Source organism: Geotrypetes seraphini, chromosome 10 (genome assembly GCF_902459505.1).
Source record: "Geotrypetes seraphini chromosome 10, aGeoSer1.1, whole genome shotgun sequence".
Taxonomy (NCBI): Eukaryota; Metazoa; Chordata; class Amphibia; order Gymnophiona; family Dermophiidae; genus Geotrypetes; species Geotrypetes seraphini.
In genome coordinates this window covers 73,402,932-73,428,399 of record NC_047093.1, presented here as the reverse complement: position 1 = coordinate 73,428,399, position 25,468 = coordinate 73,402,932, and the positions used below count along the sequence as shown (strand labels likewise).

General features: G+C 44.2%; 1 protein-coding gene across 3 annotated transcripts in view; it reads left to right on the top strand.

Annotated features, from left to right (window-relative positions):
• RABEPK (Rab9 effector protein with kelch motifs) overlaps window positions 1-25,468 on the top strand; it is a 58,460-nt gene that overhangs the window by 10,343 nt on the left and 22,649 nt on the right. For all 3 annotated transcript variants that reach the window (XM_033960617.1, XM_033960616.1, XM_033960618.1), the window contains exons 4-5: window positions 5,612-5,764; window positions 24,134-24,295. In XM_033960617.1, the coding sequence (XP_033816508.1) occupies window positions 5,612-5,764; window positions 24,134-24,295 (315 nt within the window). The remainder of the gene's footprint in view (window positions 1-5,611; window positions 5,765-24,133; window positions 24,296-25,468) is intronic.

Sequence of the window (25,468 nt, the reverse complement as noted above, 5' to 3'; positions counted from 1 at the left end):
AGTCCCCTTACCCCAACACAAACTGTGAGCATAACATACGACAAGGGCAATGCACTTATCTGCTTAGTTGCATGCACTACAGTACCCCAGCCAAACTTCTTGGATCTTATGTAATTTTTCAGTGGCTCTACAGGTGGATAAACATGCTGCTTTGAAACCCTCTACTCAGATCTGAGTTTCGCTGAAACTGTTAACATAAACACACATATTATAATCTCGTGACTGCTACACACACCTAGTTTCATTCCCTTCAAACTGTTAAACACAAACTAATCATACTTTACTTATTTAATACTCATTCTAAACTTTAATTAACTCTGTTCCACCCACAGACAGGAAAACCTTTAGGTCCACACCCACTCACTCACACACATTCATAATCTACAAACTTCCCTGTATTCTTCACATGAAACCTAAGGAAAACCCCCTTACTGTACTCTTATCTCTCTGTCCCTGCATCTCCTATAAATTCAAAGAATTATAGCCCCAGACTAAAAGTTCACAATATACTGAAGGCTTACCAGCACCAAACACTCCCTGGCGTTCTATTGTTGTTACTGAGGTGACATTTTAAAGTCATCTGCCTTGACCTCTTTGAAAAATAAAACAAGTATAAATGATAATTAACATTTTCTTTCCATACAGTGTGCTTTGTGGTTACTATTATGAATTAATAAGATATTGTGTGTACATGAAAAATGAATGGAAGAAATTGCATTACAATTAGTACTATTATAATGGGGAGTGGGGTCAGGGGCAGAGCTTGGTCTGGGGTACTTGGTTGGTATTTGTTAGACTTAAGGGGTACTTGGCTTGAAAAAGTTGAGAAACACTGGTCTAAGTGACTATTGAGTTCACTCACTAAGGGCCCCTTCTACAAAGCTACAGTAGCGATTCTCCCAAGGCAAATATATCAAAGTCCATTCAATTCTTATGGGCTTCACTGCATTTGCTGTGGCAGAATTGCTATCGCAGCTTTGTATAAGGAGACCTAAGGCAGGAACTACTGTCTCTGTGCTGTGTCTTAACTAAAAAACAGATTGACAGGGATGCAAAGCATTTACTGATTCAACATGAGTTTGAAGTTGGTTGAATACCACTCTCTCAAGTACAGTAGTTTTGAAAGAAATGGAAGGTTTGATACTGGCCAGTAGTTATTCGGAATAAGAGGATCTGAATTACTTTTTTACAAGGGTGTCTTAAATGCTACTGGAACACTGCTTAAGTGTCAAAACCTTAAAAAAGGAAGTCATATTGAGCATAATTTATAATAATTAACTAATAAAAATAATGCACATTTAATTTTCTCCACCAACAAATTTCCTCATCCCATCCAGTCCCGTCCCACCCGGTTACTTTTTCATGCCACCCGGCTGGAAAAAATTTCAGGGGAGAACAGTGGGGTGTCATAAGTACATCTCACCATATACCCCTTATAATTTATGGTGAGCCCTCCCAAACTCCCCCCAAACCTACTAGACCCAACAATCTACCACCCCAATAGCCCTCATAGTTGCACGTGGCACATATATGGCAGGGTTTTGATGGGCTCACACTTTCCGCCATAAATATAATAAGAATGGCTTATGGGCCTGGATCCTACTCTCTATGGTTCACTAGCGCATCCACAAAGTTACTTAAGACAGCTCTACTAAATGCTGCTGTTCTAGAGAAGGATGCATACTCTTTCATTCAGATTTTAGAGAGGTGGGAGGGGTTAGTGAGGAATAGTAGAGTGTGTGTGTGTGTATATATCCAGTGGTCATCTGGTCAGTTTGGGTACCTTTGTGGCACTTAGATGCTTCTAAAACAGGTCTAGCTCTGAATGTCTAAGTTCCATCTAGGACGTTTTAGGAAAGGTTAGATTATCACTGCAAAATGTCCAAGTTAAGTCCAACAAAAATACCCCTTCCCCCCCTCCCCCCCGGGGCTGTGGATGCACAGCAGAAGAAACATCAAGCTAGACGTCCAGGAAAATGGTTTTGATTTATCGGCACTTGGACGTTCTGGTGCTGACTTAGGCGGTTTTTAGGACATTTTAATTTGAGCCCCTTAGTGTTTCTCAAGCTAGTTCTGGAGTATTTCCAAGGCTAGGTGGTTTTCAGGCTATCACTACTGGATAACCACAGGAGAAACTTGCATTCATTGCCTTCACAGACTGCAAATTGATGTGCATGTATATCCTGAAATACAGACTTTCAGGTGGGTTTTCCAGGATCAGCTTAAGAAGCATTGAGGGGAAACAGTAGTATTTTCTTGGATCCCAAGTCAGTTCCTCAGGGTCCTTTTTGTGGTTTGTTTTTTATTTTCTTTACTAAAACAAGACTTTCCAGTTTTTATCATTATAAGTGTAAAGGCTATTCTTGTCCTCATTGGATATATAAAATTTTGGGAAGAAGTAAGAGGCATTACTGCTTTAAGGCTTTCCTGGTTTTTCACAAGTCATGCAACAATAACAGGCTATTCCTAAGGTATTCTTAAGGCTCCTTTTAATATATTAGTACTGTTTTTTAAATTTGAGTAGTGCAGGTTCCTGAGGGGTGGGGGTGGAGGGGGCAGAGTGAGGGAAGTGGGGATGAGGAGTAGATTTCAATGTGTTCATAATGTGTCTTTGGTGGAGGGCTTTTGTAGTGCTTCCTTGCTAGAATGGGGTTGGGATAATGATATGCATCGTATACAAAAAAAGAACATCCTAGGATACTGAGTGAGCTCAGAGAGGTTCTGGTGGGTCCTATTAAAGATTTGTTCAACAAATCTCTGGAGACAGGAGTGGTTCCTGGGGATTGAAGAAGAGCAGATGTGGTCCCTATTCACAAATGTGGTCGCAGAGATGAAGCGGGAAATTACAGACCGGTAAGCCTCACTTCGGTTATTGTAAAAATAATGGAAGCATTGCTGAAAGAAAGGATAGTGAAATTCCTAGAATCTAATGGGTTACAGGATCTGAGGCAACATGGCTTTACTAAAGGTAAATTGTGCCAAACGAATCTGATTGGGTGACTGGAGAATTAGACCAAGGACATATGCTAGATGTAATTTACTTAGATTTCAGCAAAGCCTTTGACACTGTTCCTCATAGAAGGCTCTTGAACAAACTTGATGGGCTGAAGTTAAGACCCAAAGTGGTGAACTGGATTAGAAACTAGTTGACAGACAGATTCATAAGAACATAAGAACATAAGCAATGCCTCTGCTGGGTCAGACCTAAGGTCCATCGTGCCCAGCAGTCCGCTCACACGGCGGCCCAACAGGTCCAGGACCTGTGTAGTAATCCTCTAACTATACCCCTCTATCCCTTTTTCCAGCAGGAAATTGTCCAATCCTTTCTTGAACCCCAGTACCATGCTCTGCCCTATTACGCCCTCTGGAAGCGCATTCCAGGTGTCCACCACACGCTAGGTAAAGAAAAACTTCCTAGCATTCGTTTTGAATCTATCCCCTTTCAACTTTTCCGAATGCCCTCTTGTTCTTTTATTTTTTGAAAGTTTGAAGAATCTGTCCCTCTCTACTCTCTCTATGCCCTTCATGATCTTGTAGGTCTCTATTCCAGAAGGTGGTGGTTAATGGAAGTCGCTTGGAGGAAGGAAGGGTGAGTAGTGGAGTCCCTCAGGGATTGGTGCTGGGGCCAATCCTTTTCATTATGTTTGTGAGCGACATTGCTGAAGGGTTACAAGGAAAGGTTTGCCTCTTTGCGGATGATACCAAGATTTGTAACAGAGTAGATACTGAGGAGGGAGTGTAAAACATGAAAAAGGACCTGCAAAAGTTAGAAGAATGATCTAATATCTGGCAAGTTTCAAGTTTATTTAAAATTTCTTATACCACCCAATCAGCCTTCTAGGCGGTGTACAAATTCATAAAAACAAAAAACAAACTTTAACTAAAATATAGGTTTGAACTGACAATATGTCCCCAAACTAAAACTATAAAACTTTTAAAAACAAAGACAAACAAGAACAAAAGGTAAAAGGCAAGAGCTACAATTAGGCAAAGTAAAAGAGAACAATTAAGGAAAAAAACAATAGGGAGGGATATTGTTAAACTCAATAGTATTTTCGCTCAATTGCCCTTAAAAGGACAGTTAGGTCTCAAAGGCATCAAGGAAGAGAAATGTCTTTAGCTTCGTCTTAAAGTTATTAAGATTTGATTTTTCGCGTAAATAATTTGGAATACTATTCCAAAGAGATGGGGCAGTGACAGAGAAGATAGTAGACCTCATTGTATATATAAACTTCAGTGATGGTATAGAGAAAAGGTTATTAGATGTTGATCTTAGGGACCTAGAAGGAATATAAGGGGTAAGAAGATTATTTATAAATTCAGGTTGATTGTTTTGTCTAGTCTTAAATATTAACAGTAGAATTTTGTAAGTAATTCTGTGTTCCACTGGCAACCAGTGGACTTCTTGCAACAGGGGGGTGACATGGTCGGATTTCTTTGCATTGAATATGATCTTTACAGCGGTGTTTTGTATTATCTGAAGTCTTCGTATTTCTTTTTTGGTTATACCTAAACTAAAATTCAATGCAAAGAAGTGCAGAATAATGCATTTGGAGATTAGAAATCGGAAGGAGCCGTATGTGCTGGGAGGTGAGAGGCTGATATGCATGGATGGGGAGAGGGACCTTGGGGTGATAGTGTCTGAAGATCTAAAGGTGAAGAAACAGTGTGACAAGGCGGTGGATGTTGCCAGAAAGATGCTAGGCTGTATAGAGAGAGGTATGACCAGTAGAAGAAAGAAGGTGTTGATGTCCCTATACAGGTTGATGGTGAGGCCCCACTTGGAATATTGTGTTCAATTTTGGAGACTGCATCTGGCGAAGGACATAAAAAAACTTGAGGTAGTCCAGAGGAAGGCTTCGAAAATGGTAGGAGGTTTGTGCCAGAAGACATATAAGGAGAGACTGGAAGCCCTGAATATGTATATCCTAGAGGAAAGGAGGGACAGGTGAGATATGATTCAGACGTTCAAATACTTGAAAGGTATTAACATAGAAAGGAAAATAGGAAAATGGTAAAACCAGAGGAGTGGTAGACTCAAGAATAATGTTAGGAAATTCTTTATGGAGAGGGTGGTGGATGCCTGGAATGTGCTCCCAAGGGAGGTGGTGGAGAGGAAAACAGTGACAGAGTTCAAAAAAGTGTGGGATGAACATAGAGGACCTCTAATCAGAAACAATGGTATATACTGAAGAACTAAGGCCAGTACTGGGCAGCCTTGCACGGTTTGTGTCGCATATAAGGCCATTCAGTTGAGGATGGGCTGGGATTGTTTAGATGAGCTGGAGTGAGCTGCGACAGAGACTCCAGTAGATGCACAATACCGGGCAGAGCTCTGGGTTTCTGACCCAGAAATATCTAAGAAAAAGAACAATTTAAATTAAATCATTAAATTATAGAGAGTATATTTTTGGGCAGACTGGTTGGACCATTCAGGTCTTTATCTGCAGTCATTTATTATGTTACTAATCAGTTGTTTGATGTGTATTTGATTTATTGTTACTGTGAATGTTTTATTCAATAAAAAGATTTATTATATAAATTTTAAATAGTGCAGTAATGTTCTATAAGCTGTGAAGGGTAGATAACTTCTGTTTTTCTTTAATAACAGATACACATGAATGGGACATACCAGATTGGGAGGGTTTATTACCACGATATGAGCATGCCAGCTTCATTCCAGCTTCCAGTCCTGACAGCATCTGGATATTTGGAGGTGCAAACCAGTCTGGAAACAGAAACTGCATACAGCTGTTAAATCTAGGTAAAGCTCTTAGCATGTATACCCTAGAGGAAAGGAGGGACAGGGGAAATATGATTCAGACATTCAAATACTTGAAAGGTATTACACTTCTCCCTCCCTATTCGCGGGGGTTAGGGGCAGAGCCGGCCCGCGAATAGGGAAAAATCGCAAATAACTTTAGGCCGGCTCTGACCCACCCCCTGACCTTACCTGGTGGCCTAGTGGTGACGCAGGGCAGGAGCGATCTTGCTACACTCCTGCCCTGTGCAGAGCCGTGCTGCAGAGTTCACATGGTTTCATGAGACTATAACAGGAACTCCCTGTTGTAGTCTCGTGAGACCACAGAAACTCACAGCACGGCTCTGCAAGGGGCAGGAGTGTAGGAAGATCACTCCTACCCCACGTCACCGTTAGACCACCAGGTAAGGTCTATGCTTCGATCGCCCCCACACCACCTTCCTCAAAGTCCCAGGGACGGCTTTTTTTGCAATGACAATGAGCGATTCTCAGGGGGGGGCCTGGTGAAAAAAAACGCGGCTAATCGAAACCACAAACATCGAAACCGTGAATAGGGAGGGGGACGTGTAAAACAATTGCTGCTGTATTTTGAATTGTTTGTTCCTGGTGGAGAGTTTTCCCTAGGATATCCTTCTAAACGGTAAAAATTTCTAAGATGAGCTATATATTTTTTAGCCCAGTACTTATGCTTGAGAGAGTTTCTTGAAAGTTTTCTTTACAATAATGAGATGTAAAAGTATGAACTGAGGACCAAGTAGCAGCCTTGCAGATTTCCTCAATAGGAGTGGAACGGAGGAAAGCCACAGATGCTGCCATAGCTCGAACTCTATGGGCCGTGACAGAACCTTCCAGTGTCAGTCTGGACTGAGCATAACAGAATGAAATGCACGATGCAAGCCAATTTGACAATTTACGTTTAGAAACAGGACGTTCCAATTTATTCGGATCAAAGGACAGAAAGAGTTGTGGAGATGATCTGTGGGGCTTAGTACGGTCTAAATAGTAAGCTAAAGCCTGCTTACAGTCCAAAGTATGCAGAGCCTGTTCTCCAGAATGAGAGTGAGGTTTCGGAAAGAAGACAGGCAGAACAATGGATTGGTTGAGATGGCATTCAGAGACAACTTTAGGGAGAAACTTTGGATGTGTACGCAGAACCACCTTGTCATGATGAAAGACTGTAAAAGGTGGATCCGCAACTAGTGCATGTAGCTCACTGACCCTCCTGGCAGAGGTAAGAGCAATAAGGAAGAGCACTTTCCAAGTAAGGAACTTGAAAGGAGCTGTAGCTAAAGGTTCAAACGGATGCTTCATTAAGGCGGAGAGAACCACATTGAGATCCCAGACTACAGGAGGAGCCTTAAGAGGTGGTTTCACATTGAAAAGACCCCGCATGAATCTGGAAACCAAGGGATGAACTGAGAGAAGTTTCCCATGAACCGGCTCATGAAAAGCAGCAATAGCACTGAGGTGGACTCTGATGGAAGTAGACTTGAGACCAGAGTCAGACAAAGAAAGAAGATAATCTAACAAGGTCTCCACTGCAAGGGAAGTGGGATCATGATGATGAAGAAGACACCAGGAAGAAAACCGTGTCCACTTCTGATGGTTACATTGCAGAGTGGCCGGTTTCCTGGAGGCATCCAGAATAGAACGAACGGGCTGAGATAGAAGAGGATCAGTTGAATTCAACCCGAGAGATACCAAGCTGTCAGGTGCAGAGACTGGAGGTTGGGATGCAGAAGGGTCTCCTGATGCTGTGTAAGCAGAGAAGGAAACAGTGGAAGAAGAATAGGCTCCCTGGAACTGAGTTGAAGTAGAAGGGGGAACCAATGTTGCCTGGGCCACCATGGAGCGATGAGAATCATGGTGGCTTGTTCCCTCTTGAGCTTGAACAAGGTTCGTAACATGAGAGGCAGAGGAGGGAAAGCATACAGGAACAGATTGGACCAATCTAGGAGAAATGCATCCGCTGCCAGACGGTGAGGGGAGTATAGTCTGGAGCAGAAGAGGGGCAGCTGATGATTGTGAGGAGCTGCAAAGAGGTCTATCTGAGGAGTGCCCCATTGAGCAAAAATGGACTGGAGAGTCAAAGGATCGAGAGTCCACTCGTGAGGTTGGAGAATTCTGCTGAGATTGTCCGCTAAGGAATTCTGCTCTCCCTGAATGTAGATAGCTTTCAGGAATAATTGGTGATCTGTGGCCCAAGACCAAATCCTCTGGGCTTCCTGACACAAAAGGCGAGTGCCTGTCCCACCTTGTTTGTTGATGTAGTACATCGCAACTTGATTGTCTGTGCACAGTAGTAGAACTTGAGGAAAGAGAAGATGTTGGAAAGCCTTGAGGGCATAAAACATCGCTCTGAGTTCCAGGAAATTGAGGTGATGCTTCTTTTCCTGGGCAGTCCAAAGGCCTTGAGTTTGGAACTCGTTCAAATGAGCTCCCCATGCATAAGGGGAGGCGTCAGTGGTGAAGACTAGTTGATGAGGAGGTAGATGGAACAGAAGACCTCTGGAGAGATTGGAGAATAGCAACCACCATTGAAGAGACTGACGAAGAGATGATGTCACAAATATGTGCCGTGAGCAAGGATCCGTTGCTTGGGACCACTGGGTAGCTAAGGTCCATTGAGGAGTGCGCAGGTGAAGACGTGCGAAGGGGGTGACATGGACTGTTGAGACCATGTGACCCAAGAGTATCATCATTTGCTTGGCAGAGATGGAATGTTGTGGAAGCACCTGCTGACATAGAGATTGAAGAGTCTGAAGGCGGTTGGACGGCAGGAACGCTCTCATGAGGACTGTGTCCAGGACCGCTCCTATGAATTGAAGTCTCTGAGTGGGGATGAGAAGGGATTTGGGTAGATTGATCTCGAACCCCAGGAGTTGTAGAAAAAGGATGGTGTGGTTGGTGGCCCGTAGCACTGTCTGAGAGGAAGTGGCCTTGATCAACCAATCGTCCAGGTAAGGAAAAACCTGCAGGTGGTGAGAGCGTAGAAAAGCAGCCACCACAATCAGACATTTGGTGAACACTCTTGGAGAGGAGGCAAGACCGAAGGGTAGCACCTTGTATTGGTAATGATAGTGATTGATCATGAAGCGGAGGTATTGTCTGGAGGCCAGATAGACCGGAATGTGGGTGTAGGCCTCTTTGAGATCGAGGGAGCATAGCCAGTCGCCTTGATTGAGAAGAGGGTAAAGAGTAGCTAGAGAAAGCATTCTGAATTTTTCTTTGACCAAGCATTTGTTGAGATCGCGAAGATCTAAAATGGGTCTGAGATCTCCTGTTTTTTGGGGGACCAGAAAGTAACGGGAGTAGAATCCCTGCCCCTTTTGATCTAGAGGAACTTCTCTATGGCGTTCAGAAGGAGGAGGGATTGAACCTCCTGAAGAAGGAGGGAAGACTGAGGAGTGTTCAAAGCAGACTCTCTTGGCAGACTTTGGGTGGGAAGCATCTGAAAGTTGAGAGAGTAGCCGTGGCGGATGATGTTGAGGACCCACTGATCCGAGGTGATAATTTCCCAACGGCTGATGAAGAAAGTAAGACGGCCTCCTATGGGTTGGGGAAGGGGGGCAGATGGTAGAACACTGGCTATGCCTTGGAAAATGAAGTCAAAAGGGTTGGGTAGACTTCTGCGGTGGAGGAGGCTTCACCTGTTGCTGCTGTGCTGGCCTAGGAGTTTGCCGTTGCTGTTGGCGCTGACGTCTAGGCTGTTGGGGAGCTGGTGGCAAAGGACGAGCCACGAAGCGGCGCTGGTAGGCCGATTGCTGCCGAAAAGGCCCGGTAGGTGGAGTCTTCTTTTTGGTTTTTAGAAGTTTCATGGGCAGATAATTTTTGTGTTGTGGAGTCCATGGATTCTCCAAAAAGCTCATCACCTAGGCATGGAGCATTAGCCAGGCGATCCTGATGGTTCACATCAAGCTCTGATACTCTGAGCCATGCCAGACGACGCATGGCAACAGACATGGCTGTGGCTCTGGAGATCAATTCGAATGTATCGTAGATCGAGCAGACCAGGAACTTCCTAAGCTGGAGAAGAGAGGAAGAACATTGGCGAAAAGCAGATCTCTTGCGGTCAGGGAGGTACTTCTCAAAAGCAGATAGATCGTGAATGAGATGCTTTAAGTAAAAGGAAAAATGAAAAGCATAATTCCCTGATCTGTTAGCCAACATGGCATTTTGGTATAATCTTTTGCAAATTTATCCATGGCCTTTCCTTCTCTGCCAGGAGGGACTGAAGCGTATACACTAGCTCCTGCAGACTTCTTAAGTATGGATTTCACTAAAAGAGACTCGTGTGGAAGTTGAGGTTTGTCAAAGCCAGGAATGGGGATGACTTTGTACAAGGAGTCCAATTTGCGAGGAGCTCCTGGGATAGTCAGAGGCGTCTCCAGATTTTTATAAAAAGTCTCCCTCAAGATATCGTGGAGGGGCAGTTTGAGAAATTCCCTTGGAGGCTGGTCAAAGTCCAGTGCATCAAGGAACGCTTTGGAGTTTTTGGACTCAACCTCCAAGGGAATAGAAAGAGATTCACACATCTCTTTTAAGAAAGAGGTAAAAGAAGTAGAATCCGGTTTAGAGGAGGGATCTGCGACAGACGGATCCTCTTCACCAGACGAACACTCACCCTCAGAGAGAAGAGGTTCTTTGGAGTCACCCCACAGATCGGGATCCCTAATTTGGGAACTGCGATCACGAGACTCCGGTGTGGAGGGTTCAAGGTGCCGGGTTTTGTGCACCGACTTGCCCAACCTCAAAGAAGCGGTACCGGGAGATGTTAAAGGCTGAATCGGAGCCGAAGTTTGGACAGCCTGATGTAGAGCTCTCGGTTCCGGTGCCAGAACTGGCATGGAGACCGAGGAAGCAGAATGCACCGGTACCGACAAAGTGGGCGCTGACAATAGAGGCTGCTCCACTGTCGGTACCGGCGGCTCAGACCGGACCGGGACTGGAAGGTTCGGTGCCAATAGAGCAGGAAGGAGCTGTTGCAACTGCTCTTTAAGTTGCACCTGTAGGACGGCAGCAATTCACTCGTCCAGCGAAGGCACCGGTACCGCTTTTTTCTTCTGCGGTACCTGCGGAGCCGCTCGACGCCCCGTGGATGAGGAACCCGAGGTCAAGGGGCTCACCTCAATAGGGGCGGAGCGCTTCCGCGGGCGCCTCGAGGTCTGCAGGACTGGGCTCGCTGCTACAGAGACCGGAGGACGCTCCAGCGGGGAAGGCTTCTTAGCCGGCTTACCTGATGGTTGCGACGCCGGCGCAGTGTCGACGAGGTGGGTGCCGACTGAGACGGGGCCGATGTCGGTGTCGGTGCTGTAGGGTCAGACATATCGGCACCAAACAGCAATCGTTGCTGAATCTGACTGTTTTTCAAAGTCCGTTTTTTTAATGTGGCAGGTGCAGGTGGAAGCCCGATGGTCTGGACCCAGACACTGTAAGCACCAGTTGTGCGGGTCGGTGAGAGAAATGGGCCGTGCACACCGCTGGCACTTCTTAAACCCGGGTTGGGGGGGCATGAACGTAAAAACGGCTTCTGCCAAATCAAAGGCCGAGGCCTCGATGGTGGCAACAGGCCCCGCTGGGGCGAACCGAAAAAAGTAAAGTTTTGGGTTTTTTTAAACAACAAAGAATAAAAGAAAAAAAGGAAATAATATTTCCTGAAGGGTTTTCGCGAGCGGGAAGACGATAGAAAAAAATATTTTCAACAGCCGTTGAAAAGGACGCGTCTTCTTAGCTCCACGGAAACTAAGAAACTGGGGACCGCGCGCCTCCGTCGGGCGGGAAGGCACTCGCGCGTGCGCGGTTCGGCCTGCTAGAACTTTCCAAGTTCTTAGAGTGCAATCATTCTAAAATTGTCCGTACCGGGGCTCAGTATAAGAAACAAATATCCAACATACATAAATCTGAAACAACTATGTCCACAATATTGAAGATCCAAGTTGAAAACAAATTTTCCAGGAACACCCCACTCCCCACATGTAAATTTATAGAAGAAAGAATACAAACACACTGTTTTTCCTATGGAACATTATTGTAAATGAGAGTGCTCATTTAAATATAGCTTGACTACCAGACAGGGCAGATACAGTAACGTCCACTCTTTTTACCAAAAAGGCAGTCAGATGAGCAAGATCAAAGAAAACATATTTTTAATAATTGAAAATGAATAATACATTTACTAGGAAAGTTCAAGAAGAATATTACCCCTAGCTGCAAGACCTTTGGACATAACAAGAACTGCTTCCATCTCTTCTGAGTCTCTTTTGTGACATATCAGGAAACAAATTAAAATTTTAAATTCAGAATAACTTTCAACAGTTCTAGCAAAACAATCTTAGTTGCCATTTTGTGCCTGAAAATGAGGCCAGTGTTACTACTAGCATTGCCAAAGTGATTTGCTTAGTCAGAAGTTTCTAGCAAAGTTGCAATTCTATTCTATTACATTTATAACCCACTATAATCTCCAACTAGATTCTAGGCAGATAAAAGCACTTTAAAACATTACATCAACATTTTCAACAAATTCTTACAATATATCAAATAAATAAGATTTAAAAATGTCCTTAATTCCGTTGGAAGATCATTCTAAAGCTTAGTTCCTATACATTCAAAAGATTTGCTTGCCAAAGATTTCAGACGAACATGTTGAATCGATGAATAACTATAAGCTTTAAAGACTGTTAGAAATGAGAAGCAAACCAATTTACTGGAAAGTATAAATACTTCATTAAGGGCCTCTTTTACAAAGTCATTTAGTGAAGGCTGCTGTGGTAATATCCCCAAAGCACATTGGGATTTAAATGACTTCGGGGTCATTTCCATGCGGCTTTATAAAAGGGGGGAAACCTCAGGTTCAATACCTTATAATAATTCATGTATCAGTATAACCAGCTTAAAATTGAATAAAAGTGGAGTAACCTGATCACATTTTTTTGCTTTGAAAATCAAGCTAGCTGCTGTATTTTGAAGTAATTGCAATCTATTTCTTAAATTAACTGTAAGACCACAATATAATGAGTTGCAATAATCCAGTTGAGGTAAAACAATTGCTTTCACTACTATTTGAAAACTATTTGAAGATCAAACAGACCACTCCCTTTTTTACAAAACCGCGAAAGCAGTTTTTAGCGCAGGCCAGCACACTGAATGCTCTGCACTGCTCCTGACACTCAAGAGTTCCTATGAGCATTGGGAGCAATACAGAGCATTCAGCACGCTGGCCTATGCTAAAAACCGCTTTTGTGGTTTTGCAAAAGGGGGAGGGGTGTGTGTGGAAATGATATTGCATAAAATGTCCATATATCTTCAGTGGAAGATAGTATACTTTTACAAGAGAGAGAAAATTAGCCTGAAGAACATTTAAAACTTCTGATAAATATCTTGAAAACATATCTCCAACAGATGCCACATATTCCAACTGACTAATATCTTGAATATATAGCACAGTAACATCCAAAGCTTCACTTTGGAGGAAACAATAACTTAATAAGATCAGAAATGCCCTCCCAGACTGTTTCCAAGTTTAATACCGTGTTTCCTCGAAAATAAGACAGTGTCTTATAAACACACTAGGGCTTACTTTTGGGGATGTCTTATTTTTTCATGTTCAACAATCATCTCTCCCTTCTTCTCTTCCACCCCAATTCTTCCTCTTTCCTTTCCCTCCCCCCCCATGTGCAGCATCATTCCTCACCTCTCACCCATCCCTTTGTGCAGCATCTTTCTATCCCTCCCTCCTTTCCATCCCCCTGTGCAGCAGAAGCCCACCAACCCTCCCACCTTAAGACTGACATACCTCCGCTCCGAGGCCTCCTAAAGCAGCAGGGGTAGGGGTTACTGAATCAACGAGTGTGATCTTTTCAGCAAATCAGGCAGCACTAGTATCAAGGATGGAGTCAGAGAGTGTCTGGGACATTCGGGGTGGGGGGGTGGGGGGTGCTTCGGGGGGTCAATCTTAACTAGAGAGAAATGGCGGATGAGATTAAACACAACTGCAAGGGAGGCAACGCAGTTATCATGGGCAACTTCAACTATCCGAGGATAGAATGGAACCTCGGAACCTCTGGCTGTACTAGAGAGACCAAGTTCCTGGAAACTATAGGCGATTGCTTCCTGGAACAACCTGTCAAGGAAAACATGAGAGGAAACACAATTCTGGACTTAATTCTAAATGGGCTACAAGGACCGGCACAGGATGTAGAAGTAGAAGGGACGCTGGAAAACAGCGATCACGATATGATCCACTTCAACCTGGAAACAGGGGCGAAACATCGGTCCAGAAAGATGGGCACAGTGCTATACTTCCAAAAAGGGAATTACGAAGGGATGAGATGCATGGTGGGAAAGAAGATTAAGAAGAGGATAAACACTGTAAAGACGCTAGAGCAAGCTTGATCTCTTTTTAAGGATACGGTCACCGAGACACAAAATCTCTATATACCGCGTATCAAAAAGGGATCAAAGAGGAAAAAGAATTAAGAACCAGTGTGGCTCACTGTAGAGGTTAAAGAAGCGATCAGAGACAAAAAATCCTTGTTTAAGGAATGGAAAAGATCAAAAACGTATGAAAACTGGAATAAGCACAAACATCAACGCAGGTGCCATAAGGTGGTAAAAGGAGCCAAAAGAAACTACGAAGAAAAAATAGCCAAGGAGGCGAAGAATTTCAATCCGCTCTTTTGATATATTAAAGGGAAACGACCCGCGAAGAAAGCAGTGGATGACCAAGGAATAAAGGGAGCGTTAAAGGAGGACAAAGCAATCGCCGACAGACTGAACACGTTCTTTGCATCTGTATTTACCGAATAGGATATACACAGCATACCGGAACCCATCAGGCTATATGCTGGAGTTGAAAATGGGAAACTGACAGTCAGTTTAGAAAAGGTATGCAGGCAGATGATAGGCTCAAGAGTGATAAATCCCTGGGACCGGATGGCATCCATTCGAGGGTCATCAGGGAACTGAAAGGGACATTAGCTGAACTGCTTCAACTAATAGCCAATCTGTCGCTCAAAACGGGAAAGATTCCGGAGGACTGGAAGGTGGTGAATGTTACGCCGATCTTCAAAAAAGGTTTGAGGGGAGACCTGGTAAACTCCAGACCGGTGAGTCTGACCTCGGTACCAGGAAAGATGGTGGAGGCGCTGATAAAGGACTGCATCATTGATCACCTTGACGAACATGGTTTGATGAGGACCAGCCAGCATGGTTTCAGCAAAGGCAGATCTTGTTTGACAAACTTGCTGCACTTCTTCGAGGGAGTGAACAGGCAGATAGACAAGGGAGACCCGGTCGATATTGCATCTCTGGACTTTCAGAAGGCATTCAACAAGATTCCGCATGAATGACTACTTTGGAAAATTGCGAGCCATGGAATCAAGGGTGAAATACTCACGTGGATTAAAAACTGGCTGGAACATAGGAAACAGAGAGTGAGGATAAATGGACAATACTCGGACTTTAAGAGCGTCACCAGTGAGGTGCCGCAGGGCTCGGTGCTTGGACCCGTGCTCTTCAGCATCTTTATAAATGATCTGGACATAGGTACGATTAACAAGGTGATTAAATTTGCGGACGATACAAAGTTATTCAGAGTAGTGAAGACACAGGGGGATTGCGAATATCTGCAATGTGACATAATCAAGCTCGAGAAATGGGCATCAGCATGGCAAATAAGGTTCAACATGGATAAGTGTAAAGTGATGCATGTCGGTAACAAAAATCTCATGCACGAATACAGGATGTCCAGGGCGGTACTTGGAGAGACCTCCCAGGAAAGGGACTTAGGAGTTCTGATCGACAAGTCGATGAAGCCGTCCGCGCAATGTGCGACGGTGGCGAAAAGGGCGAACAGAATGCTTGAAATGATAAAGAAGGGGATCACGAACAGATCGGAGAAGGTTATTATGCCGCTGTACCAGGCCATGGTGCGCCCTCATCTGGAGTACTGTGTACAGCACTGGTCGCCGTACATGAAGAAGGACACGGTACTAGTCGAAAGGGTCCAGAGAAGAACGACTAAGATGGTTAAGGGGTTGGAGGAGCTGCCGTACAATGAAAGATTAGAGAAACTGGGCCTCTTCACCCTCGAACAGAGGAGATTGAGAGGTGGCATGATCGAAACATTCAAGGTACTGAAGGGGATAGACTTAGTAGATAAGAACAAGTTGTTCACCCTCTCCAAGGTAGGGAGAATGAGAGGGCACTCTCTAAAGTTGAAAGGGGATAGATTCCGTACAAACGTAAGGAAGTTCTTCTTCACCCAGAGAGTGGTAGAAAACTGGAATGCTCTTCCGGAGTCTGTCATAGGGAAAAACACCCTCCAGAGATTCAAGACAAAGTTAGACAAGTTCCTGCTGAACAAGAACGTACGCTGATAGGGCTAGTCTCAGTTAGGGCGCTGGTCTTTGACCAGAGGGCCGCCGCGTGAGCGGACTCCTGGGCATGATGGACCACTGGTCTGACACAGCAGCGGCAATTCTTATGTTTTTAGGGTTTATTTTTGGGGTAGGCCTTATATTAGGAGCATCTTTAAAAATCATGCTAGGGCTTATTTTTGGGATAGGTCTTATTTTGGGGGGAAACAGGGTACTTGTGGCTGAATCAGAAGATGGGCAGACACAGCAAACTTGGTGTGTTCTCAGGTAGATGTATACTAGAGGGCCAACACATCCCATAAAACCACCAAATCTGAAGCTAGTGGTGCAAAGTTTTATATTTACTTTAAGAGTAGGAAAAGCCTCAGAAATGGAGCTACCACCTTACAGGTGTCAAGTAGGTAGATACCAAACAGCTCCTACTCAATCATCGGCATAAAAACCTCCCCCTCCAAAAATCTAAAAGTTACAGTAATAGAAGGAGAGGTGGGGATTATAAGAAATATTTGCCACAGAGAGAGCAATACTGGATTTTTAAGCTGCAAAGTGTAATAACTTTGGGATTGAACACCAGTCTAGAATGGCAGCTGTTGTGGCTAATTTGACAGCGATGTATCTGACAGGCTGCTGTTTAGAAGAAAGTAGCTGATGTAGTTAAGCAGTGTGATCTTTTGCTGTTTTTGAAGAGATCAGCTGATATAGTTAAACAGTATATACTTCAGCAGGCTTCCGTTCTGAAGAGATCATCTGATGCAACTAGCATACAGCGATGTATCTAATAGGCTTCTTTTTTAAAAAAATCAGCTGATGCAGTCAGAATGTATTTTGATTGGTTGCTTACCCCTGATGTTAGTTTAAATATGTGTGCCACCATTTATGAGCAGGATTTATGAGCTAGAAATGCATGGTAGTGAGAAGAAAATAAGACAAAGTTGTTATTTTAATAGCTTTGTTGCGGCAGTAAAGGATATTTCTTTAGCAACTCTCCAGACCGGCATAGGTTATCTTATAAGCGGGTTATATCTCATTATGACCAGCAGGTGGAGACTGAAACAAAACTGTGGAATAGTACATAATAGGTGTCTCTCCCTATTCCCATCAGTTTTTTTCAGTCTCCAGCAGGTGTGAGTGATCTGTACCCATCTCCCTTGGTAAGGCTGTTGGAATTTGTGTAGGTATCCTACTGTAGGGGTGTTTCCTTATTTGCACCTGAAGGTTAGGCCTCTCTGACATCATCAAGCGTGAACCATTGTTTGCAAGAAATCATTCCACCCTAAACCTAGCAAGAAGAGAAAGAAGAACACATCTTTGCTATTTCTGCCTGATGCATTCTGGGTATGTACCAGAACTGTATTCTAGTCAAGGACATTCAGCTATGCCTACATGCTTTGCCTATGTGGATCTTGGGGGAGTTATTGCTCCTGTGCTGGTCTTATCAGAAGGCGCCTCTGTTTCAGCCTGTACGAGACTCTTTACAGAAAGGCTATTCATCTAAGTTCTGTTTCTGGATTGGTCCGGAGAGGTCATCTGACGAGATCCAAGTGAAACGTGCTAATTATAATTATTCTGTGTTGGGATGTGAGGGAGCTTACAGCTTAACATTGGAGTCTCTGCACATCTTCTATAATAATTAAGACCTGAAAAGTTACCTCTTGTGACTCTGCCTGAGAGAGAGAGAAACCGGACTTAAACAGATCTGGATTTCATCACATCAAGGAAACCTTTGCTGCCAACCTAAGATACAGCTTCTCCAGTGGCTGATGAACTCTTGTTCTGGTACCAAAAGAATTCTTATCTTCAGTGCTGAGTAGAGGACGTCTTCCCTTTCACCTGATTTTGTGCCGAGGCCTAATTGGATGGTGAGAATACAGAATTCTATTATCTTATCAGCTGGGGTTAGATAAATGAATCCTTTTGTGGTTCGGGATAAGGAGAAGTGAAGCATCTGGGTGATAAACTAATAGTTTGCTGCTGGTTAGGATTTATTATTATAAGGAATTATTTAGAGTGTAAGAATTAGTTTTACTTATTTATCTAGCAAGTGTGTTGTAATAATTATGTACCGAGTTTCATATATGTATTTGGATATTTTGTGAACAATAATTAGTTATTGCTGCTGGCTTATGAATTATACTTTTCTATTTTCATAATAAAAGTATTTCTCATTAGCCTGGGTCTGGTGTCGTGTAAGTAGGCAAAGATAGCTGAACCTGGATGAGATATTATGGTCTTCCCTAGAAAACTTGGGTCAGCACTATCAGTTCTATGCGCTTTCTTTTGGTATGGCCACGGCTCCATGGACGTTCACCAAAGTTATGGTGGTTGTTGCGGTGGCCTTGCTGACAGAGGGTATTGTGGTGCATCCCTACCTGGATGACTGGTTGATTCGAGCGAAGTTGTTTCAGGAGAGCACCGGGTCACGGCTCGGGTGGTGGAGTTTTTGCAGTTGAGGGGATGGGTGGTCAACCTTTCCAAGACTCGGTTGGCCCCATCTCAGTGCCTGGAGTACCTTGGGGTTCTGTTCGACACCTCCTTGGGGAAGGTCTTCCTCCCAGAGGCCCGGGTAAGCAAATTTCAATCTCAGATTCACCTGCTTATGGCGTCCCAGTGTCATCGGGCGCAGGATTTCCTCCAAGTCTTGGAATCGATGGCGGCTTCCCTCAATGTAGTGAGATGGGCTTGGGCCCACATTTGTCCTCTTCAATATGCTCTTCTTAGGGGGTGGTCGCCCCAGAGGCACAGTCTGGACCTCCCTGTTCCTCTGAGGGGCTTGGTGTGCTGCAGTCTTCGTTGGTGGCTCCAGACCTCCCATCTTGTTCAAGAGATGAGTCTGGATCAGCCACAGTGGACGGTGCTTCTCACGGATGTCAGTCTCCTCGGTTGAGGAGCTTGGTGTCTAGGCCACTTTGTTCAGGGCACCTGGTCCACAGAGGAGGCGTCCTGGTTGATCAATGTTCTGGAGATCAGAGCCGTCTGTCTGGCGCTGTTAGTCTTCCGCTCCTTCTTGATGGGCAAGTCAATCAAGGTTCTATTGGACAATGCCATGGTAGTGGCCTATGTCAATCATCAGGGGGCACAAAGAGCACTCAGGTGATGCAGGGGGCGGCTCTGCTCATGGTCTGGGCAGAGTCTCATCTTCAGGACATCTTGGCCTTCCACATAGCTGGAATGGAGAATGTTTTAGCGGATTTCCTCAGTCGTCAAGTTCTAGATCCCAGAGAGTGGTGTCTAAGCCACGTGGTCTTTCAGTTGATAGTGCAATCTTGGGGTCAGCCCCTGATGGCCACGAGTGTCAACACTGAAACACCCCCCTTCTTCAGTTGTCGCAGAGACGGTCAGGCTGAGGGGCTGGATGCTCTGGTTCAACCATGGCCAACAGAGGGGCTGTTATATGTGTTCCCGCCGTGGCTATTAGTGGGCAGAGTTCTACTCTGCATTGTTCGTCATCCGGGCCTAGTGGTTCTGGTGGCTCCGGATTGGCCCAGGCATCTGTGTTATGTGGATCTGGTGCAGCATCTAGTGTCGGATCCTCTTCCTCTGCCTTTCACCTGATCTTCTGACAGGACCCCATTCCCATGTTCGATCAGGGTCCCTTTTGTCTTACGGCTTGGCTATTGAAGGGGAACGCCTAGGTAAAAAGGGGTATTCAGATAAAGTGATCTCCACCCTCTTGGGATCCCGGAGACTTTCCACATCTGTGGGTTTGGCGTATCTTTGAGGACTGGTGTGGGGCGCGTGGTGTGGTTTCTTTTTGCGCTTCCCTGCCTCACATCTTAGAGTTCTAGCAGGGTGGCCTGGACAGGGGCCTGGCTTGGTGTTCTCTCTGGGCTCAGCTGGTGGCCTTGTTAGCCTTTTGTGGGTTGTTACAGGGTCATCAAGTACAGATAGTGATTGTCTCAATTATTAAACATTTAGGCTCAAAAAGTACTTATATATAGATCTCTTGTATGGACCTTCAGATCACCAATAGGGTACATACCCCAGGCTGTTATATTCTTTGTCAGTCCAACTTTATTTATTCATACTTTATTTATTTTTATTTTTATTATTTATTTATATTTAAAATCAACAAAACATCACTTAGCTGTAGGTTATAGTGATGCACTTCAATCTTCCCTCCCGATATGCATGTTTCACACAGAGAAACTTTCTTCAGGGTCGAGGGATACTACAACACAAAATAACAACACAGAACTGCCTTAATTTATGAAAATATCAGCCCAACTAGGCAGCCTCCTTTACTTGAATAAGTCACAAACTTTCAACCTGACCCCAGTGTTAGGCCAGCTGTGTAAAATCTCTGTGAAGGACAAACCGCGGCCTTTCCCACGTCATGAAGTAGCTCCTGTTATTTGGTAAGCAAGAAATTTCAGAAATTTTTGCAATTTCGGGGTATTCGGCTGGGGTCAGGTTGAAAGTTTGTGACTTATTCAAGTAAAGGAGGCTGCCTAGTTGGGGTGATATTTTGATAAATTAAGGCAGTTCTGTGTTGTTATTATGAATAAATAAAGTTGGACTGACGAAGAATATAACAGCCTGGGGTATGTACCCTGTTGGTGATCTGAAGGTCCATACAAGAGATCTATATATAAGCACTTTTTGAGCCTAAATGTTTAATAATTGAGACAATCACTATCTATACTTGATGATATTGAAGATACAACTGAGGCAATACCCTTTTGGACGTTACATTGTTACAGGGACAGCATCTAACTGCCATTCCTGATGTCGTTTGCTTCTTGCGGGCGGCCAAATTGCTCAAGCCTCCCTTGCAACCGTCTGTTCCCTCTTGGGATTTGAATCTGGTCCTGTCTGGGATGGTGCGCCCCCCTTTTGAACCTTTGGGTGCCTGCTCGTTGAAGGGCCTTACTCTTAAGGTGGTCTTCTTGGTGGCTATTACTTCTGCTAGGCGTGTTTTGGAGCTGCAGGCTCTCTCTTGTAGATCTCCTTCCTGGAATTTTCTAGGGAGTGAGTCATTTTGTGGCCTATTCCTTCCTTTCTACCAAAGGTAGTGTCTCCATTTCATGTCAATCAGGCAGTAGTCCTCTCAGTGTTAGGTAGTCGGGAGGGATCTTCAGAGCAGAAACAGTTGTGCAAGCTAGATGTCTGTCGGGTTCTTTGTTCTTATGTGCAGAGGACCCAGGAATTCAGGAAATCAGATCATCTCTTTGTCCTTCTAGCGGGTCCTCGTAAAGGGGATGGTGCTTCCAAGGATACCATTGCGCACTTGATCAAGGAGACTATTGCTTCCGCATACCTTCTTCAGAAGAAGCTTATTCCAGTATTTCTCAAGGCTCACTCCACTCTGAGTCAGACGGCTTCTTGGGCTGAGTCTTCGCTAGTGCCTCCAGTGGATATTTGTAAGGCTGTGGTTTGGTCTTCCTTGCATTCCTTTGTCAGACACTACCGTATGGATGTTCAGGTGCGTCGGGACGCAGTGTTCGGTGAGCGTGTTCTGGTGTCAGCCCTTCAGGGGTCCCGCCCTTGATGGGGTAAGTCCCGCTTGTAAGATAACCTATGCCGGTCTGGAGAGTTGCTAAATAAGGAGAAATTAGGTTCTTACCTGCTAATTTACTTTCTTTTAGCCTCTCTAGACCAGCATAGGATCCCACCCTGTCTTTTGTCATGTTGTTCTTGTGGGTGTTGCGTGTGCAGATTTTGTTTTTTCTGCGGGTTCTAGTATTTTTTGAGGGCCGGGGAGAATTGAAGAACAGCGGCTATGGCTCAGCTGGGGAGCAGTGGGGATATTATCTTGCTGGGATCTCTCCTTTGCATTTTCCAACAGCATTCAGGTTTATTAGTTGTTACTCTGTTGTTTATTTCTGTTTGATGTTCTTAGTTCTGCTTGGCTATTCGGCAGACTGGTAGGAATAGGGAGAGACATCTATTATGTACTATTCCAGAGTTTTGTTTCAGTCTCCACCTGCTGGTCATGATGAGATATAACCCGCTTGTAAGATAATCTATGCCGGTGTGGAGAGGCTAAAAGAAAGTAAATTAGCAGGTAAGAACCTAATTTCTTCTTATGCATTGCGAAAAGTTGAATCTGCTATTTAAAGAGGCCCTGATGCAGTGGTAAATGAACTTTTACTGACTGTGAAATGCTGGTTGCGTTGGCTGATTATCTAGAAGTGACTTGAACTTTTGCCTTTGAAGAAAAAAAGATATATAAGGAAGAGGTTTACACTTTGAACCTTTGTCTTAGAACGGATGGAGTGATTTGGAAGCCTAATTCTGAAAGCTAAGTACTCTTTTTTTACATCTGTGTGTATACAGCTGGCAATCCTGGCTATGTGGTGCTTTAATGATTGAATTAGATAATAGTTTTGGACGCTATATAAAATCTTTTGAATATCTGATACAAGGAATAATTGAATTTTGAAAAATGTTGATGGATTATACAATTGTAGAAATTAAATATTTTTAAATATTGATTTTTGGAGAATTTTATGCCGATGATTGAAGTAGGAGCTCTTTGGTATCTACCTACTTGATACCTTTAAGGTGGTAGCTGCATTTCTGAGGCTTTTCCTACCCTCAAAATAAATATAAAACTTTGCACCACTAGTTTCAGGTTTGGTTGTTTAAAAAAATTGCTCAGAAATGGGGGTCTCTGTTTATATTTGAGCCTCCTTTTGATGATGGTGCTTTTTTCCTCCCTTCCCCATCCAATGACCAACGCTTCTATTTTTCACCCCTCCCGATGTTCAGCTCTGCTATGCACCACCCCCTCCGTTGACTGGCACTGCTATCTCTCCCACCCTCTGATGATCAGCACTGTTATTACCCCCACCCTCTGATGAACAGCAGTTATCCCCCTGATAACTGACATTGTTATCTCTTCCTCCCCCCCTTCCCCCAATGACCGCACTCCTATTCTCCACTACCTGCTCCCTCCTGCCCCAGACCGACATCATACTTACTGTCCTAATGCTCTGGAAGTCCACGCCGGCGCTCTGTGCTAGGCTGAAGAGCCTTGAACGTCTGTTCATACTCAAGGCCTGTTGGCTCCTTCCCTCTCCAAAATTCTCGAAGGGAATCCAGCAAGCCTTGAGCTCAAGACCCTTCAGTCCAGCACAGAATGTTGACTTCCAGAGTAAGTGCAATGTCAGGTCTGGGGCAGGGGGGAGCGGGTAGGGGAAGATAGGAGTGCCTAAGTTACTGTTCTTTGATTCTCCAGTGCTACTGGTGGCCTCCTCTGTACTTTTCTTTTGCCATGGTCTGTGAAGCAACTTCTGTTTCTGCTTGGGTAGACTGCAGCAAAGGAACTGTGCAGAGAATCACTCCAGCACTAGTGACCTCTTTGTAGTTTTCTTGGTGAGGGGGCTACTAGCAACTCAGGCAGCAAAACTTGACCATCACCTCTCTAACTTACAAAACCCTCTGAAGGGAAATAAAAACTTTGCTATTCAAAAAATTTGTCAAGACAAACTAATGCAGTACCTCTTTTAACTCTTTATCTTATCAGTACTTAACCCTGTATCTCGCCTGGTAATGACCAGCTTACCTCTTTTGTAATCCGCCTAGAACTGCAAGGTAAAGGCGGAATATAAGTCACTAATGTAAAGTAATATGATCTTTAAGTCTTGTCAGTCAATTTCACCTCAGTTCTTGAATTGTCAGGGAAACCGGGCAAGTCTCTTAAGCTTCTGTTGAGATAGTTTGCCTTCTGGAGATAGCAAAAAGATTTGTTATACTGCCTTTCTGTAGTTTACATATTATAAACAGGTACTTATTTTGTACTTGGGGGAACTGGAGGGTTAGGTGGCTTGCCTGGAGTCATAGGAAGCTGCAGTGGAAATTGAACCCAGTTCCCATGGTTCTCAGGCCACTGCAGTGTGACCCATTAGCCTACTCTCAGAAATACTTAGTGTACCTGAATGTACATTGTTTCAATAGCTTTCAGGCTTGCCATTGGCTTATAAGAAAGAAAAATAAATAAATGTAAGGAAAAGCATGTTTTGGATGTTTTTTATTGCCTTCCTTCTTTATTTAGAAAAGGGAACTTGGCAAAGCCCCAGTGTGACTGGAACCCCGCCTTCACCGAGAACCTTTCACACATCTTCGGCAGCCATAGGAGACAAACTTTATGTTTTTGGTGGAGGAGATAAAGGAGCAGATCCTGTTGAGGACACACAGCTTCATGTGTTTGACTCAGGTACCTATATAATTTGCTGTCAATTTTAATAATTTACCCATAGATTGTCTTTAAGAGGAGCTTGTGGAATATTTTGCATTGAAATAATATTTTAGAGAATGACACGGGGACAAATTTTCCCCCATCCCCAGGGACAGCGATAAAACTCATGGGGACGGGATGGGGAAATTGAGCTCCTGTGGAGTCGGGGACAAATTTATCCCCATGTCATTCTCCATAATATTTATCACAAATCCATAGTTCTGGTCACGAGTTGCTTGCAGAAGAATGTCAATCATATCTTTCAGCTCCTCCTCCACCAGTGGAGTATAGTGCCCTCTTCAGTTTTTCCTTCTGAATGTGAGTTGAAAAGGTGTGTTCTGCTCTGTTCGGATTTTGTTATTTTCAGGCATTTTTTTAAATCCAATTCATGAGGCTTTGGTGCCCTGAGGTCTCCATAAGTGGGACAACTCTGCCTGGGAGAGGACGCAGATTCCGCAAGGGTGGTCTGCAGTTTGCAGGAAAAATTCCTGGGTGTACCTGCTGAGCTGGTCTGCTTTGTGCATGTTCAAAGCTTGGGATGCATTCCCCTGAGAGCTAGCTTGCATTCTGATTTATTAGAGGTTTGAGCGCAGGCTGTGTGGGGCCCTTGTGTTAATCTCTTAGAATTTCAGGGAGCCAGCTACGTTTTCATCTTCCCCCCCATCATGCTGCGAGGATTCATGGGGGCTGAGTTCACAGTTGGTGTTGGATCAACTCGCAGCTTGAAGATCAGTTTTGAATAGCTTCTAGAACAGTTTTGAGGCAGAAAGTCTTCTCCATTCAGTCAGGCTGTAAGAAAGCTTACACAGAAAGGGATCAGCACAGCCCATGATTACATATGGGGAAAAAAGGGGGGGTTCTGAAATTTTTTATTTGTAAGGATTTATGGGGCCAGAGATAGGGTCCCCCTTCCCCTGAATTATTTGAACTTCAGGGGAACCCCCAAGGGCTGTTTCTACCGTGAAATTGCTGGTGGCAGCATCTTGGATTTTAATCGATCTTATTTTCAAAAGCCTCTGTTTGCCTCAAGCCCCTCAATTTGATTCAAAATTGACTGGGGTGGACTCTTCAGGCTGTTCTATCCCTATATCATGCCAGTTTGTGCTGGATGGTTTGCTGAAGAACGTCTGTGTACCATGTGCCGCAAGATGC